This window comes from Trichechus manatus, unplaced genomic scaffold, assembly GCF_000243295.1.
Source record: "Trichechus manatus latirostris isolate Lorelei unplaced genomic scaffold, TriManLat1.0 scaffold00289, whole genome shotgun sequence".
Classification (NCBI taxonomy): Eukaryota; Metazoa; Chordata; class Mammalia; order Sirenia; family Trichechidae; genus Trichechus; species Trichechus manatus.
Window position 1 is genome coordinate 1,440,270 of NW_004444225.1, and position 18,094 is coordinate 1,458,363.

The 18,094-nt window shown below is 39.4% G+C and overlaps 1 protein-coding gene across 2 annotated transcripts in view; it reads left to right on the forward strand.

The window, feature by feature from the left end:
• The first annotated feature begins 300 nt into the window (after nucleotides 1-300).
• Nucleotides 301-18,094, forward strand: part of AEBP2 (AE binding protein 2) — a 76,768-nt gene continuing 58,974 nt past the window's right edge. The window contains exon 1 of one of the 2 annotated variants that reach the window (XR_002822923.1): nucleotides 301-1,019. Coding sequence is in view for 1 of the 2 variants with exons in the window: in XM_023725184.1 (XP_023580952.1) it covers nucleotides 370-1,019 (650 nt within the window). In the remaining variant the exon portion in view is untranslated. The remainder of the gene's footprint in view (nucleotides 1,020-18,094) is intronic. The other variant, XM_023725184.1, reaches the window with a different exon arrangement.

The window sequence follows — 18,094 nt, forward strand, 5'->3', positions numbered from 1 at the left end:
TCGCGTCCCGCCCACTGCGCGGCCCCGGAGAACGTGGGAAGGTCCCGAGGAAACTCCTAGCACTCAGCGAGGTCCGGGCGGGGCAGGGGCGCGGATGCCAGCGCGGGATCGGCGGCCCGGGGAGGCGCCACCGCGTGCCGCCGCGCAGGCGCGCAGCTGTCTCCGCGTGAGTGCGAGCAGTGGCGCGCCTGTCCCCGCGCGGGCTCCGTAGCGCGTGTGCAGGCTGACGCAGCTCGCGGGCCCTCCTCCTGCTCTGCAGCGGCGTCGGCGGAGTTTTGGGCGTTTGGGAGGGGGCGAAGGAGCGAGAGTCGAAAGAGGAGGCGGCGGCGGCGGCGGCGGCGGGGAGGAGGTGGAGGAGTAGGCGCCGCCATGGCCTCCGCTATCACCGATATGGCCGACCTGGAGGAGCTCTCCCGCCTGAGCCCTCTGCCCCCCGGCAGCCGTGGCCCGGCGGGACGGGGCCGGGCTGAGCCCCCTGAGGAAGAGGAGGAAGAGGAAGAAGAAGAGGCGGAGGCCGAGGCTGTGGCGGCGCTGCTGCTGAACGGGGGCGTTGGTGGGGGCGGCGGCGGCGGAGTGGGGGGCGGCGAGGCGGAGACGATGTCGGAGCCTAGCCCCGAGAGCGCTAGCCAGGCCGGGGAAGATGAGGACGACGAGGAGGACGAGGAGGAGGATGAGAGCAGCAGCAGCGGCGGTGGCGAGGAGGAGAGTAGCGCCGAGAGCCTGGTGGGCAGCAGCGGCGGGAGCAGCAGCGACGAGACGCGCTCGCTGAGCCCCGGCGCCGCCAGCAGCAGCAGCGGAGACGGGGACGGCAAGGAGGGCCTGGAGGAGCCCAAGGGACCGCGGGGCAGCCAGGGCGGCGGCGGGGGCGGCAGCAGCAGTAGTAGCGTCGTCTCTAGCGGCGGGGACGAGGGCTACGGGACCGGGGGAGGCGGAAGCAGCGCGACCTCCGGAGGCCGGCGAGGCAGCTTGGAGATGTCGTCGGATGGGGAGCCCCTGAGCCGCATGGACTCGGAGGACAGGTAGGTGCACTGAAGCGATTCCCCTTCCCTTCCTCCTCGTGCGTTCCCGGGCCCCTCAGAGGGGACCCAGGGGACTTTTTGATGAGATCCCCTGCTTTCCGAACCTTTGGCCCCTGTTCTAGGCTTTCAACTCGGAGATCGCTCTCCGCCGCCGCGCCCCTCTCGCAGCGGATAGCGGCTTCTAACTCTCAAACCATTTCCCTTCACTTCCCAACTCTTCTTTCCCCGCCCTCTTTCCCCTCGGCTTTGCACTTCTTACAGACCTAAGGACAGCTCCAACTCCCAAACAGCCTCCAAAGCAGGCCCAGACCTCCTGGTGGAGCAGGAGACCTTGATGTATACCTCGATACACAGGGTTGGCTCCATCCAACCTTGTTCGTGAACACTTGTTAGAACTATTATTGACAAGTGTTTTCCAACATGGCTGGTCTCGCTTGGATTTAACTTCCTTGTCCAGGAAGGAGACCCCAACTATCACTTTTTTCTACTTAAAAGAAAACAAGACGGTACTTTTAAATTTAATGAATGCTTTCCACATTCTCTTTTAGTAGTCATTAATGTGGTCTTCAGCCTGATTTTTTTAAATAACCTTTCCTGTTTTATGACCAGGTCACTGTAGAAAAGAATAACGAATTGGTCTTTTAAATATCTTTGCTAAATCAAAGACTTCTAAGAAAATACAGTCTTGAAGGAACTGCATATTACTGTGCTTTTTAAACTCTTTATAGTAACGCTTCAGAGTGAGAATTGTGATTTTAGATAATTGTTAAGGTCATGTATTGGAGAGGCCTGTGAAGGCATTATCACTTTTTAAAGCTTACTGGGAATAACGTGGAGAGTAATTAAAAATGTGCCCAGTATTATAAGGACATTTTAGAAAGTTATTGTAGTATATGTTTCAGTTGTTAGAATCGTTACTTTTGATCCTTTTGGAAAACTTCGTATTTTAAGGTAATTTTTAAAAAAGAGAACCACATCACCCATATTATACAGATTAAGTATGTTAGCATTTATTTTGACCATCTGCTAGAATTTATACCAATCAAGATTAATTTTGGTTTAAAAGTTTAAGTATCCTACAAGTTCTACAGGAATTCCGATGGCTGACTGATAAAAATGAACACTTTAGTTTGTCTTTAATGTTACAAAGAATAGAAGGGCCTGAACATTTTGAAAATCTACCATTTGGTTCTGTTTGACATTTACTTTAACGTCTTGTGAAGAAAACATTGTGGATGGGGTAAATAGGCTGTGCAAACCTTAGATATATTGTACTAAGCTATAGGCATAGACAGGAAGAAAAATACTCTCAAGAAAATTAAAAATTGATGTGAACTGCACAGTGAAGTATGTTTTATCATTTATGTCTTCCCCTTTTATTGATACCACCAGATACTTGAAAGTTCATGGTAGTTTATATAGTCGGCATCTACCATAGTTCTTTGTGTTTTCTAAGTGTACACACACACGCACATTTGCCTGGCACTGCACAGTTTAAATGTCTTGATCATTTCATCCTCACAGCTATGGTGCAGTTTAAATATTATTTTGACTTCCATTTAACTATGAAGAAGCAAGTTGAGTTCCTTATCAAAACAGTCTAGTTTGGAAGTGGTGGAGCTGGATCTGAACAAAGGTTTCCAAAACCAAAAACCCATTGCTGTGGAGTTGTTTCTGACTCATAGCGACCCTATAGGACAGGGTAGAACTGCCCGATAGGGTTTCCAAGGCTGTAATCTTTATAAAGCAGACTGCCACATCTTTGTACCGAAGAGCGGCCGGTGGGTTCAAACCACTGACCTTTCAGTTAGCAGCCAGGCGCCTAACCACTGTACCACCAGGGCTCCTTTAAGGTTCCCAAGTTGCCAGCTATTTCCAGTTTACAAGAGTTACAATAATTTGCCTTAAGTAACAAATTGTATATGTCAGGGTTGTTGTTTTCTTTGTGTGTGTGTGTTGTGTGTGTTAGTATTTGCCCACTACATCCATTCAGGACACAGTGAATTGTTGGTCAAGCAATATTTCAGAGAATGGAGTTTTGGCTTCATTTGATATTCATTAGATTCATTTGAATAACTAATTTTGACATCATACTTTAGAGTAAGGAGTGAAATTTGGTGTCACAAGTCCATATAAGGTAAAAAGATAACTAAGGATACTTGCTTTTTTTAAAAAATGCTTAAACATTAGACACGGCAAAATGTAATAATTTTTACATACTATTACAGGGTAATAGATTTATCACTTGCATGGAAAATCCTTACATTACTAATGAAACTGGTTTGTGGTCTTAATAATCTTAATTCTTGTTGTCTTTGAGGGTTTACAAAAAATTTTTTTTCAGTTATTTTAAATGTGGAAAGGATGTGTAATTTTTACAAATTATCCTGTAGATTACCCCAATCTATGGAAATTTTATAGGTTGATTTCATGGTAGGAAGTCTTTTGTAACTGGTGGAAGGATATTGTGGTTTTAAAGTGCTTTTAAAAATATTTAGGCATTACTGTTAAAATGTCAGAACTTAGTCTGTGTTTCTATTAGAATACCTATTCAGTTTTTTATCACATTGAAATAAGATCGTACTTGTCTCTGAAATGCTTTAGAACTTGTTGAAATCTCTTAAATGTTTCTAAATTTAATTCTCTCTTTTAAAAAAAGAATTAAGAGACTTAGATATTAGAGATTATGACCTAAGGTAGTATTTTCATTTTGAGTCTTTTATAAGCATGTATTGGAACTGTTGTGTGGTGAAAAGTGAGTAATTTATCAAACTGTTAAATGACACTTGGTACAAAAAAAGTTATTTTCCCCAGGAGAGAGTTTATCAAAACCATCTTAAGTCTATAAATGTGTTTACTTGTGTAAATTTAGAAAATCTTAAAGTTGATATGTAATTTTACTTTTACTTTGGTTATAAAGGTAGTAGAATTTTCTCTAGGGGAATAATATTAGGCAATTAAAACTAATTTTTTTTTTTCCTAAACTTTGAACTTAAGCTTACATTTTAAAAAGTTACCTTTTCTTTTACGCGATTTCAGAGGCTGAGTTAGCATTTAAGTAGGTTTAGAATTTAAAGTGCCTATAACATTTTTTTAGTTTACAAATTAGTTCTAGCTGTTAAATCAGATTATGCACAAAAGAACCTTTAGTTTCTTATATGTATAGGTGAGTTGATAATAACAGCCTCTCTTTTTGTGGTTATTTATCTCTTTTTATATAATGAGTCCCTGGGTGGTGCAGTTGCTTAATTTAAGAAGTTGACTACTGAGTGAAAGGTTGACTTTTCTAACTCATGCAGATGCACCTCAAAATACAGGCCTGGTAATCTGCTTCCAGAAGGTCACAGCCCTGAAAACCCTATGGAGCAGTTCTGCTCTGCACACATGGGGTCACTATGAGTTGAAATTGACCTGATGGCAACTAACAGCAACAACATTTTACGTTATGTTGTTTTTTTCCTCCAACTAGAATATAAGCCATAATTTATTTGTAAAAGCTAAGATCACTTTCAACCACTTATTAACAGCCTTTTGGGATAAATTCAGATGTCAAGTGAAAAGCATATGTGTGCGGAAATGGTGTCAGTTTATAGTAAGTTAATGGTCATCAAAGGCCAGAAGGCTCTTACTGTTTTGTGCATGCCAAGGTTTGGACTCCTGGCCGTACGGGTTGGGAACTTTGATATATAACTAAGGTTGCTTTGAAACTAGAAAAGCAGGCTTTTATTGCTTCTTAGTAGTATGATTGGGAAGATCTTTTTCTACTATAGAGGCTAAACTTTTAAATCAGATTATTACTAGAAAGCTGCATATTGAGGTTATTGTTAAGGTTTATTAAGGATCTTTATTGTTGAGACAATAAAATAGTTTTATGTAAAGTAATACTTTGCAAATACTTCATAACAGAACTGTACTAGGTACTCTGAAGCAGCTATCCATAGTCTCTCCAGAATCCCTCTGTTACTCTTTCATTTTGATTAAATTCAGAAAAAAGAGCTTCTTAAATAGGTCTCAGTTTTCATAACATATTGTAACTCAGTTAAGGAAGATTATGGCTTTGCTAAAAACAAAACAGTGAAATAATAAAAAAAAAATATAGATTTCAGAATTGAATTTATATGGAGAGATTCTGAGGGTCTGTTTTACTTTTAAGAAACATTAAGACTACTCTGTTGGATCAGTTGGGAAATCCTGTATATAGGCCAGTTTGCTACCAAACTGGGTGTTCACTATGTTACAAGACCCTTTAAGAGGGTATTGCGGGAGATAAAAATACAAAATACTTCTCATTCCATCCGTCTTGCATATTGCTATTAGACTTCCAATTCCCAGATGTGGATTTTGTTATAGCTGCTTGCACAAAACTTCATCAACTCTAGTGGAAGCGTTTAGAGATTTCACACTTTGTCTTTTGTATTTATTGTTGTATAGCAGATTTTTCCAAAAGTTAGGGTCTTAAAACAATATTTATTATCTCACACAGTTTCTGAGAGTCAAAAAGGCATGGTAGTTCTGGCTCAGGGTGTAATAAGGTTGCTGTGAAGATGTTGGCTAACCCCACGGTCATCTGAAGGCTTAACTGAGGCTGGAGTTAATTCCAAGATGGTTCACTGACATAGCTCTTGGCGGGAGGCCTCAGTTACTCACCAGGTGGACATCTCCTTAGTGCTGCTTGCGTGTGCTCAAGATATGGCAGCTCGTTTTTCCTAGAGTGACTGATTCAAAAGAGAAAGCAAGGAGGAGGCGAACAGTGCCCTTTTAAGACCTAAACATACCTGCTCATGTTTTCTTCATACATCTGTTTAGCAGATAAAATTTTCCTATTTTTCTTTTTACTTATACTGTCTGATTCATGGTAGTTGCTTCAAGTTTTTGTTGACTGAGATAAACCTTCAGAGCCCGTCAAAATGCCACCATGAATTCTTTCCTGATTTTAATTTCTTTTTCCTTTTAATTCCCATATTTTTATTTCTTTCTTTGTATTATTTTTATGGCCCTATTTCTGTAGGCTGAGGGAAGTAGAATATCGCTGTGTAAAGAGCCTGTGTATAATCTGGAGCAAAGGATCCAATGCAGATTTTAGCGTTGCTACCTACAGTATGATTCTGAGTAATATCTTTGAGCCTTAGTTCCTCAACTGCAGAACAGGGTTAGGTATTACCATGAGGGTATCCTAAGGTCTGAGTGAAATAATGCCTGTTAAAGAGCCCTGGGAACTATTTTGAAGTATCTGTGTTACTTGGTTGCTTGCTTCATCTTTCCTGATGTAGAATGGTTTTTTTGAGGGCAGGGACAATTTCCCTTATTTAGATCTCTGTAGTAGCTAACACCCTACCTTGGCTATGGTGAGTACTCAGTTGCTTATTAGCATTAAGCTGAAATACCAGCAGTAGAATTTATGTAAATAAGACTATAAACTGAGGGCCAGGAATTGGTGCCTTTGGTCGGATCGTTAGATTTGATGTTGGTGAGTGTAAGGCCAGTTTTTCCTTAACTTGGCCAGTTAAAAAAGGATAAATTTGGAAATATAATCAACATGGATTGCTTGCATTTTAGGCCTTTAGTAGTTGCACTTGCTTAGCAGTATGCCTTTACTTGAAATGTTAATGATAAAGTTGTCATACCTAATTCTTATTTTTCTTTATAATTTAGTACTTTAAAGTGTTTAGAGGAGAGACTTTTAATCTGTTGGGTGCACTCCACTAAGACCCATGAAATCATGTGCAAAATTTTATGTGGGCATTTTTCTGAGATGTCAGCAGCTTTTATCATATTCTCAAAGGGTTCGAGCTAACTTAAGAACTCCTGATTTAGAGGAGATCCAGAGGTACATAATAAATATTTGTTAGATGATTAGACAACTCTGAAATTGTAAATTTCTATAAAAGCATACTTGGAAAAAATGAACATGAGCATGGAGAATCTGAAATGGATAACCACCAGAGGGTTTTTTTTAAACCATTTTTTAGAAGCATTTACTATAAAAATGCTTAACATTTTTCCAAAACTAGATGCAAATTTTGAAGTTAAGGAGGGAGAAAGTATAGGGAGAATAGTGGTTAAAAGTGGAATCTGGTTCAAAATGTATGGATTTGAATTTTGGCTCTCACTTAAGTTGGATGACCTCGGGAAAGTTATTTAACATCTACTACTTCACATCTGTCATCTGCATAAGGGAACAATAATAGTTCCTATCCTGTAAGATTGTTATGGGAATTACATGTAGATTAGTTGGGACATGATATAGTAAACATTTACTGTGAGATGGTGTTTATTCTGCAGATGTATATAGACCCCCACTCTGTGCCAGGTTCTGTTGTAGGTGCTGGGTATACAGCGGTAAATAAAACAAAGTCCCTGACCTCACTGGGCTTTCCATTCTCATGGGGGAGACAGATAAACTGAACAAATAAATTGATAGTAGCTAGTAGTAATCTATTATTGTTAAGAAGTAGTATAAGATCTGGAATGCCAAAAAGTATATGTTGTTGTTACTAGTTGCCATCAGGTCGATTCCAACTCATAACGACCCCATGTGTCAGAGTAGAACTGTGCTCCGTAGGGTTTTCAGGGCTCTGATCTTTCAGAAGCAGATTGCCATGCTTGTCTTTAAAGGTGTTTCTGTGTGGATTTGAACTGCCAACCTTTCGGCTAGTAGTCAAGTGCTTAACTGTGTGGGCCACCCAGGGACTTCAGAATGTACTATACCCATCGTTGTATGTGGCAAGTATCTAGAAATGAGTGCTCCAGAAACTTGTAAAAGGATATGCTATACTAAATTGTATCTACATTTAAATAAATTTTCTTGAACATGTATGTCTGTTTCATGGTTGGCCTAAAAAATCCTCATAATACCTTTTATTTTTAATACTTTTTAATGTGTTAAGTGAAGCTATTGATTTCTTTGTTGGTAAAAACTTTGCAGTATGTTTTCCAGTAGATGGATTTGCAGTGATCTAACCACATGTCAAGTTCATTTTTATAACTAATAGCTTGCATTTGTGAAACACATAATTATATTAACCTTAGAAGTAAATGGACAGTTTGGGGCTTGGATAGGAGATGAGAGGATGCTTGGATGTTTAAAAAATCATTTATTGAGCATTTACTGATGACTTGCACTGTGCGCTGTTTAGTGTTAAGAAAGAAATGTGATTGTGCCCACCCCGTATTTAATTTTTAAAGAGAAGATTAAAAAGATGATTTTTTTTTTTTCCTGTAAATTGTGACACAGTGCATTAAGGTTATAACTGGAGAGTAATGTGTAGTTAATGACTATAAAGTTTTGGTGGGAGAAAGGGACTCAACTTGAGGATTAGGTGAATGATGAAGACTGGTTTCTAGAAAGCCTAAGTGAAGCCTGTAGGCAGGAATGAGCATGGCATATTGAGGAGTCTCTGCCTAGATCAGAGGATCCAAACTGGAACTAGGAACTTCTTAAGAATTAATGGATAGAGTGGGGCGTTTTATGCCAACACAAGCATGCATATCTTTCTTAGCGTAGGTTTGTAAATCAAATTTTCTTGCCTCTTTTCACCTCTCTTTGTAAGTGACTCCTAGTCATGTTTGGGTCTCACTTTGAACATCTTCTCAGGCAAACTATTCTTGATTCTTTGATAGACACACTGCAAGCCATCTGCATTCTTCATTGCCCCTATTGCAATTTGGATAATGGTTTAGTGTTTGTCGCTTCTGCTAGATTGTCACCTCTTTGAGAATAAGAACCATGTTTATCTTGATCATTGCTTTATCTGCAGCATCTGGCAAAGTGCTTGAAAGACATTTTAGATACAGTAAACATATTTTGGGTGAATGACAAAACTCTTACGTGTTATAGGAAGATTAATCATATGTGGCAAAGGTAAAGAAGGAAAGTTTGGGAGCTGTAAGACCAATTAGGGGGTAGTAGGAGCAGTTCAGGTGTGAAATAAAGAGACGAGCTAGGGACAGAGCTTGGGAGAAAAAGTCACAATGCTTGGGAAACTTAATTAAGTAAAGAAAAGCTAATTTCCTGAGTGGTCTTTAAGAAAAATACTATGTTACTTTTCTGAGTCAGAAGTTTCTTCTTAAGGGTTTAATTGGAACAATAGCTTACTTTAGACACACCCATCCCTAAAATAACTAAAGGAATATTGGGTAGTGAAGGAGCATAAACCTTTGAGTCAGAAGGACTTGGGTTAATATAGTTTAACTTCTCACAAGTTGTTTTAGTTAGGATTAAGTGAGATGGCACATGTGAAGGGTCTGCAGGGCTGTGCTTAATGCCTAGTCATGTGTCCTCACATTTCTCACTCGTAGCACTGTGATGCAAGGAATACGCCACTGGGCTTAAGGAGTCAATATTTTAGGCATGGCTTTACTAGAGATTGCCTGTAGGAATTTTGGCGAATCATTGTATTTCCCTGGACTTCACATTGATTTTCTTTAAAATGGAGGGATTTTGACTAAACAAAATAATTTGGAGCTTACAAATGACGATGCTTTGTAGACTTGCCAACTACACTAAATGGAAGTCAGAACAAGGATGTATCTATTCTATCCCTTAGACAAACCCAGAACATTGCAGGAATGGCATTGCTGTATCTAGGATCTCACGAGTATTTAAGTTAGGTTCTGCATTCAAAAATCATACTTCTATTTTATATTTACAGTGATATCAAAATACCCACAGCGTCTTCTCTAGGCTGTAACATTCTTAAGATTGAAGATCGGGTCTTATTTATCTTTCACATAGTAAACTGTTGATACTCAGTAACTCAGTAGTTGGTTAAGTTCAACCTAATGTGGAAGGACTTGGCGCATGTCTTTTCTTTCTCCCTGTCGTTAGTGTGGCTGCACGAAACAAGAAAGAGAACCAGTTCTACTTTATATCGTTCTTCCAATTTTTGAAAAAACTTCGCTGTTTTTAAGTGTACAATTCAGTGTCGTTAATTACATTTACCGTGTTGTGCTACCATCACTGCTGTCCATTTCCAGAACTTTTTTATCACCCTAAACAGAAACTCAGCTCTTTATCAGCAATAACCCCTCACTCCTGGTAACTACTAATAAACTTCTGCCTCTGTGCATTTGCCTATTCTGGATATTTCATAAAAGTGGAATTATCAATATTTGTCCTTTTGTGCCTGACTTATTTCACTTAGCATAATGTTTTCAGGGTTCATCCAAGTCATAGCATATCTCAGAACTTCATTTCCCTTTATGACTGAATAATATTCCATTGTGTGGATAGGCCACGTTTTGTTTATCCATTCATCTGTTGATGGCACCTCAACCTTTTTAACAGCATATTTGGAAACAGTGATTTGAAAAAAGTTGTGATTATTCGAATAATTCAAAAAAGCATACTTCCTCAACTTATTCTTTGTTTCTTAACAAAATAAATTTACAGGCTATTATAAGACAAAACTGTTGTCTAGTCTCCTTAAGAATCTGTGAGGCTCTTTCTTTATCTTATAGAAGGGATTTTCAGAAGTTAAATTCATTGCATCCTCACAACAACCCAGTGATACGAGAAAACACAGAGATTATAATTTGCCCAAGGTCACACAGCTAGTGAGAAGTGAATACAGGCAGTCCTGGCTCCATACGTGGTCTTAACTGTTACGGTGCCTAGATGACCAGGATAATAATGGTAACCAGGGAGGTTTTAAAATGTTTAAGCACGTGTTTTAATTTTCAGCCTGTGTCTTTTGTGGAGAATAACTTGTGCTGAGAGTTCTTTTTACATTTCTGGGCCTTCATCTTCGTTTGTAATACTGGAAGAGGTAAAACTTTATAGCTTAGATTTTTCTTAAGACTATGAATTTTATAAATCAGCTTTTAACTATTGTAACTCTTCTGTGATTAGGGAAGTAGCTAGGTATTTTGTTAGCATTTTGCCTCTTTAATGTCAACAATTTTTAAGTCCCTGACTTGCTTTCTGATTTTCATTTGTATTTTGAGTATCTAGAAAGGTGATGTGTTACCAATTAGGGAAAACCCTGAGACTTCAGAAGGGTATTAGTATTTGTCTGTAAAACACTTACTAATTTATTTCTAAATTAAAAAAAAAATTGTTTTCATGATTTAACACTAATATTTTCAAAAAAACCTCCAAATAAATGTGGGCACTTCCATAGAAAATGGGTATTTTTTTATATACCATTTTTGCATATAGACATTATTCTGGAAATCTTTTTAAGAAGGTAAAATATAAACCCTCATAGTGTGATTATATAGAAATAAAATATTTCTATTTTTACATTCTTTTTGAAGATAATTGCTTGATGATCTCTTAAACTAGGTGAAAAAGCGGTTGGAGTAATCTTAAAGGGCAATAAACTAAAAATGAGAAACAAATTTAAAGTAATATGCACAGTACATAGTAGTGATTTTAAGAATGCAGCCTACTTGTTTTCCATAGACTATATTTCATCATTATTGCATGAAGTCCCTTTTGGCCAATTTAGTGAATGCTGCTGGGTCTTGGGGAAAAAATCTTTTGTCTTTATTCAGAGAAATAATTGTGGGGATAGAGAGTAGTCTTTTTCCTGATTAGAAAAATCCATTTTAGCTTTTTAAATTATAGTGATAATAGCTTATAATTACGGTAATAATAGTAATAATAATATCTTGGTTTTGGTTAATGATTTCTAGTGGGCCCCCAATTAATTTTTTATGATAATCTCAGTGTGACAAAGCCATTTGTTTTACTTGCCTTAAAAATACTATTTAAATTTGTCACTGAAAACAGGAGCAATTGACTCCACGCAAGGCACTAGCTAGGTTTGTGAACTTAACTTTAAATGAGAGGTTTATAGGTGATTTCACCGTCTAAAGCAGCTGGTTCATAAAGGAGCAGGATTCCTGACACCTTAGGTGAGTAGGAAAGGCCTTAGGGAAATTTGACTTGAACATATATAATGCATATATAGTAAAATAGACACTTGTCTTTACTTTCTTTTTTAGCTGTTTCTGAGTTTAAAGACCTAAAAACCTATAGCAGGTCAGAAAACAAAACCAGGGGACCCTAGAGAAATTGGATGTGCTCTAAGTTCCTTAACCCTGCTTAAGACCAGTTTTATGACTTAGTATTTGTCCTTGATAAATAAAAAGTTAAGTGACTACCCCTTTGTCCCTGGAATGAATATTTGGAATTGGATTTTATGTTGAGATTGTTAGGCTCATATCTTCATCAGTGGCCTAAGTGCTAAATTTGGGAAAAGTTCTTCCTGAGGATTGTGTTGCTTTGTGTGATTGACCTTGAATTAATTGTTTAAAACGAAGCTAATTAACTTGTACGAATCAAGTTCAATAGTTATCTGTAATTATTATTTTTTTTTGGTGTTAGGCACGAAACCAAAGTTCTGGTTGTGTTTTATGGACGCTAGATTAACTGCTCTCAGCTATTTGATGTGTATTATAGGCTGCATTTCAGTATTAAATCAGTAATTTACTCAGATTTTGCTTTTGAATGTATAGTAATGTGAAAATTAAATTGTTTGGCATTACTGTTTTGTATTACTAGTTGTGTGACTTTGGGTAAGTCACATAATTTTTGTGCCTTAGTTTCTCAACCTGTAAATTTAGGATACTTGCTAATAATACCTACCTTATACGATTGCTGTAAGCATTAAATGAGTTCATACATATCAAGCACTGTTCCACTTACTATGGTGTATCTCAAACACTTGGTGGTTTAGAATATTTATTTTGCTCATGAATCTACTGTTTGGGCAGAGATCCTCAGGGTCAGCTCATTTCTACTCCACTCGATGTCAGCTGGAGTCACTTAAAGACTGGGAACTGTAGCCATCAGAAGGCTCGCTGACTCATGTATTTGTTCACTCATGTATCTGTCGCATGTCTGGGGCTGGAGCTTGGGCTGAGAAGACTCAAAACAGTGGGGGTCTGGAGTAGCTGGGGTTCCTTGGATAACTCTTCCTAGCTCTGTGTACTCTGTTCACAGAATCTCTTCAGCATGACAGTTTCAAGGGGAGCCACATTTATTACATGTCAGTTCAGGGCTCCCAAACTGTGCATCCCAAGGGAAAGAGCCAGGCAGAAGCTGCCTTTTTTGACCTACCCTTGGGAGCTGACTGTATCACTTCGTGGTAGTAGTCACAGGCCTGCTGCGATTCAAGGTAAGGGAACATAGACCCCACTTCATGGAGGATTGTCAGTGTTACACTGTAATAAGAGGATATAGTATGGCAGTCTTTGAAAAATACAATCTGACACAAGCACGTAGAACAATGCAGCACATACATTAAATAGTAAGTATTGACTGTTACTATAAAGAATGGGCAGTTAGATTTAAATAGAGTAACTTTTGTGGTGTAAGTTCAGTAAGTTACAGTGGTAATCCTTTTTTTCCCCTTAAAAGAAAGTCATAAGATATGAGTGACATGCAGGGAGTTCATGGTTTTCTTGAAGTACCTGTGTCTTTTAATTGATTCAGTTATTTTAGCTTTTAATTCCTTGTCAGTGCTTAGAATAAGGACATCCTGCCTTGGGCACATCTGCAAAAGATGTCTTTGAAGTGTTAAAAAAGCAAAGATGTCACTTTGATGACTAAGGTGCGCCTGACCTGAGCATTGGCATTTTCAGTCGCCTCATATGCGTGCGAAAGCTGGACAATAAAAGAGGAAAACATAGAAGACTTGATGCATTCAAATTGTGGTGTTGGCAAAAATCATTGAATATACCATGAACTGGCAGAAGAACGAATAAATCAATTTTAGAAGAAATACAACCAGAAAACTGTAAAATGCTGGGAGTAGTGGTAGTGTCAATACCTGTCTAATTGCACGGGGGATAATACGAATCAAGATCAGCCCAAGGCTGATCCCTGGGAAGTGGAGTTCAGGCATACCTCCACTCTGCAACCTTTTACCAATTCTGACACTAGCTGTCCCTCCCACAGCACTCTCTACTTATCTTCTGGGTTTGTTAATCCATTGCAATGGCCACACAGAACTCACAGACTACTTACAGTTAAGTGGTTTATTAAGTAAAAGGGTACAACTTGAGATCAGGAACAGGAAGCGTGCAGACAAAGGCTCCCTTAGTACAGGACAGCTCTCTCAGCTCCTTTTGGCTGAGCAGGTCTCCCTCTCAGGACAGGCCTCCTCTCAGCCCCCTGAGGACAGGCTCTTCTCTACCCTCCTCCCCCCAGGACAGGATCCTCTCGGCCCTGCCATCTGTTGCCACCGGCTTCAGTGTTCACAGCACTTGGCCAGTGTTACAGCTCTTTTAGAAGGTTGCTTGCCTCCTCTCCCCCTTTGTTCTTTCTTCTGCTGCTTCCTGCTTTTTGTCTGACCAAACTTTTGTAAGGCTGGCTGTGTGTGTGTGTGTGTGTGCGCGCGCGCGTGTGCGCACGCGTGCATGTGCTCGTATGTATATGCACATATATACACAAACACAACTCCTTGTCAATTTCAAGGCACAGCCTCTGGTGGGGGGGCACAAACTGATCCCCTTTTGATAGGCCATAGATAACTGCATTTGCATAGTAGGTATGGCTGTGTCACAACTCACCTCATTTGCGTAGTCTATCAACCAATCCCTGCAAGGTACATGGCAACCATAGGGCAGGCTGCAGCCCAGGACCAGACTAAAAGTATCAAAACCAAGTTGTTTACAGCTTACTCAGGAAATGTCAGTTAACCTGGACAAAAGTAACAAACCCTCTGGTGTAGAAAACTAGGGCAAAGGTAACTCCTCAGTGTATAGGGTAAAAACCTCTCAAAGCTGTTTTTGCAAAGAACCAAGGCAAAAGGCCGGAAGGAACTCATTTCACCATAGCTCCTTAGAAGCTATGATGACAAGACTTTGTCTGGTTTACTTTGAACGTATCAGGAGAAACCAGTTTTGGGATAAAGACGTCATGCTTGGTAGAGGGTCAGCGGAAAAGAGGGAGACCCTCAGTGGGATGAATTGACATAGTGGATGCAGCAGTGGGCTCAAACATAGCAACTCTTGTGGGATGGCACGGGACCAGGCAACGTTTTGTTCTGTTACACATAAGGTCGCAGTATGAGTGGGAGCTGATTTGACAACACCTAACAACAACACAGAATAAGGAGCAAGGAACGTGATTAGTCCATTCCAGCAAATAGAGGTGTGGATAATTAAAGAATTTTTGCTCTTAAAGTTATACCACCTACACAACTTTGGGAGCCCTGGTGGCATAGCAGTTAAGAGCTTGGCTGCTGACTAAAAGATCAGCAGTTCAGATCCACCAGCCACTCTTTGGAAACCCTGTGGGGCAGTTCTACTCTGTCTGATAGGGTCACTATGAGTCGGAACCGACTCGATGACATCTAACAACAGCGACGACATACAACTTCAGACTTTTCAGAACAAGGTATTATTAAATGCTTTGTACTTTTTCGAGTTTTAACTGTTAATGATAATTTTGGTTATAACGATAGGGAAGGGATAGTGTAATTTTTCTAGTAATGAGTGAGAATTTTATTGTAGATGAAAGAAGCACCACCTGTTAGCCAAATAATAGTTTACCTTATTACAAGATTAGACAGAAGTGCCCTGTGTATAGTTGTAATGTTGTTTACCTACCATTTGACAGATATACTTTGAAAAACTATATATACTTGTTTATACTCAAAGCTTATTACCAATTACAAAGGTAAACTATGTTTTAAAACACGCACTCTGATCTTTTGTTAAGTGTCTCTTCCTTGCACTAGTGTAATTTTTTTTCTCTTTATTCCATATGGAAAGTGTTCCATTTTTTGAAAACTTAAGGATTGGAATGATGGGATATTTGTTTTATAATAATTAAGATACAAACTATGAATTGCAGAATTGCTAAAGATGTGTTTTTCAGTGATAGAATGAAAATAAAACAGCTTTGGTCCATTAGGGAGATTCTTAAGTGAAACCTCAGATCAAATATACTTTAACTTTTAGATTCTGAGAAAGTGGTTAGACTTAATCATTCTGTTTTTCTACTATATTTTTTAAGTTTATGGTGCTTTTTATCCTTTCTGTGGCTTACTTTGTGTATAATATAGCTCAGTGGTTTCTAACTTTAATGTAAAAGTACTTTCTACTTCACAGTAATTGGTAATTTTTAATAATTTAAAAAATTTTTTTGTTGAGAATATACCGTATTCTTATGCAAATAATGCACGGCTACTGCCTTTGTTTGCCTGCTGCGCCCTCCGCCTGCGAGGTAAGTGCACTATGCTAAATTCTTTTTCCAGCAACATGTGGAAGACGATTGGCATGGCGGTACTCTTGAGAAGCTGTGAAAGGGGATTGTTAGTGTGGAAATTAAAAGAAACCATTGCTTCATGATCTTAATTGTCTTCACTTCATATCATAAATACAAAATTGAGCAGAACCTCAAAGTCAAGCACTAAAACTGCAATAATGTTTCATGTTGACTTTGTAATTTGTTACATTCCTGGTTCGTTCTCTAGGACAGGGGAGAGCATGCAGCAAGTAACTTGAGTCTTGGAAAGCATTTAAATGAGTTAGGCATAAGAGGTATGATTCACAGGCATAATTTATGTGCATGTATAGTTGGAGGTCTAAACTAAGGTCAGGGAAACACTGCAGAGCTGCAGCCTTCCTAATCAATGACATAAGAAATCCTGAATTTCTTGTATTCTAATTTTTTTTGAGAGTCAGGAATAAATTATATTTGATTTCAGAGTATACACTCTTATCCCTTTCAGGTCCCTGTGTTCAGTAGTGGCTTAGACCCATTTAAGAGGTGAGGGAAGAAGAGAAGGACCCAGAGTTATCAAGGAAAACCCACAGTATAAATTTACTTCCTTACAGATCGCTGAAGAGAAGACTGCAGATAAAGCTGCCCTTTCCCATTTAACCTCAGACTGAATTTCAAATTCAGCAGTTAACCTCAGAATAAAAATATCCCAGGTCAGAAATATACCCTTTCCAGTCTGTTTCAGAGAGACATTTAAGCTTTGTTCCAGCTGCAGTCTAGGTCAGTGGTTCTGAAACTTTGGTCTTAGGACCCCTTTGCTTTCTTGAAAATTATTGAGGAAACCAAGGAGCTTTTGTTAATGTGGGTTATCTTTACCACTACTTACAGTATTTGAAATTAAAACAGAACTTTTAAAGCCATTTATTTATTTAAAAATAATAAATCCATTACAAAACCCAAAAACCAACCCTGTTGTCAAGTTGATTTCGACTCACTGCGACCCTTGAGGACAGAGGAGAACTGCCCCATAGGGTTTCCAAGCAGCGGCTGGTGGATTCAATTGCCAACATTTTGGTTAGTAGCCGAACTCTTCTGCTGTACCACCAGCTCCAAACTTGTTGCATGTTAACATAAATAACATATATTTTTAAATTATATTTATTTTGGGAGGGAACCAAATTACTATTTCAAGGAATCGTATAGATGAAGGGACTTAAGTGGATGTTTTGATACAACTTACAAAAAAGGTAAACCTAACATGCACATACTGTGTAGGTGACCACTGAAGTCACCCCTGTGACTATGGGGAAGCCAGGCTAAAGCTTAGCTCTCTTAATTACTGTCTCCCAGGGTGTACTTGTTACAGAGATAACTCTACCAGGCCAGATTCCTAGGGGCACAATCTTGTACGAGTTGGCTATGTAAGCACCGAAATCTTTGATGGATTTTATCTGCTTATATTCCGGTAATGAGTCTCAGTGAAGTCACGCAAATGAGTCATTTTTATCAGTGGCCAGTTTGTGCAGTTCCAGTAGTGACTGGTTCGCACTGTTTGTCGTGTACCTGATGCACGCCGCATTGCATTCAGCCTGCTCATCCAGTCATTCTGGTCTGGTTTCTTGAGAACCTAAAGGAAGATTCAGCCACCTTGTTGGTTCTGCAGCTTCATCAGTTTTTCAGCATGTCCTCTCTCATGAGATTGGTGAAGAAAATATTTGGCAAAATTCTTCAAAGCCACATCATTACGGTCAGAGTAGTAAGACAGGCAGGTAAGTGTAGGCGATAAGAGCTCCAAGTTGACCTGATGGTTGATGGTGACTTCCAAGTCTTGGTTGTAGTTCTGGAGCACCTGCGAGGGGGATGCTGTTGTCGTGGCAGGCAGGTGAGGCTGCTG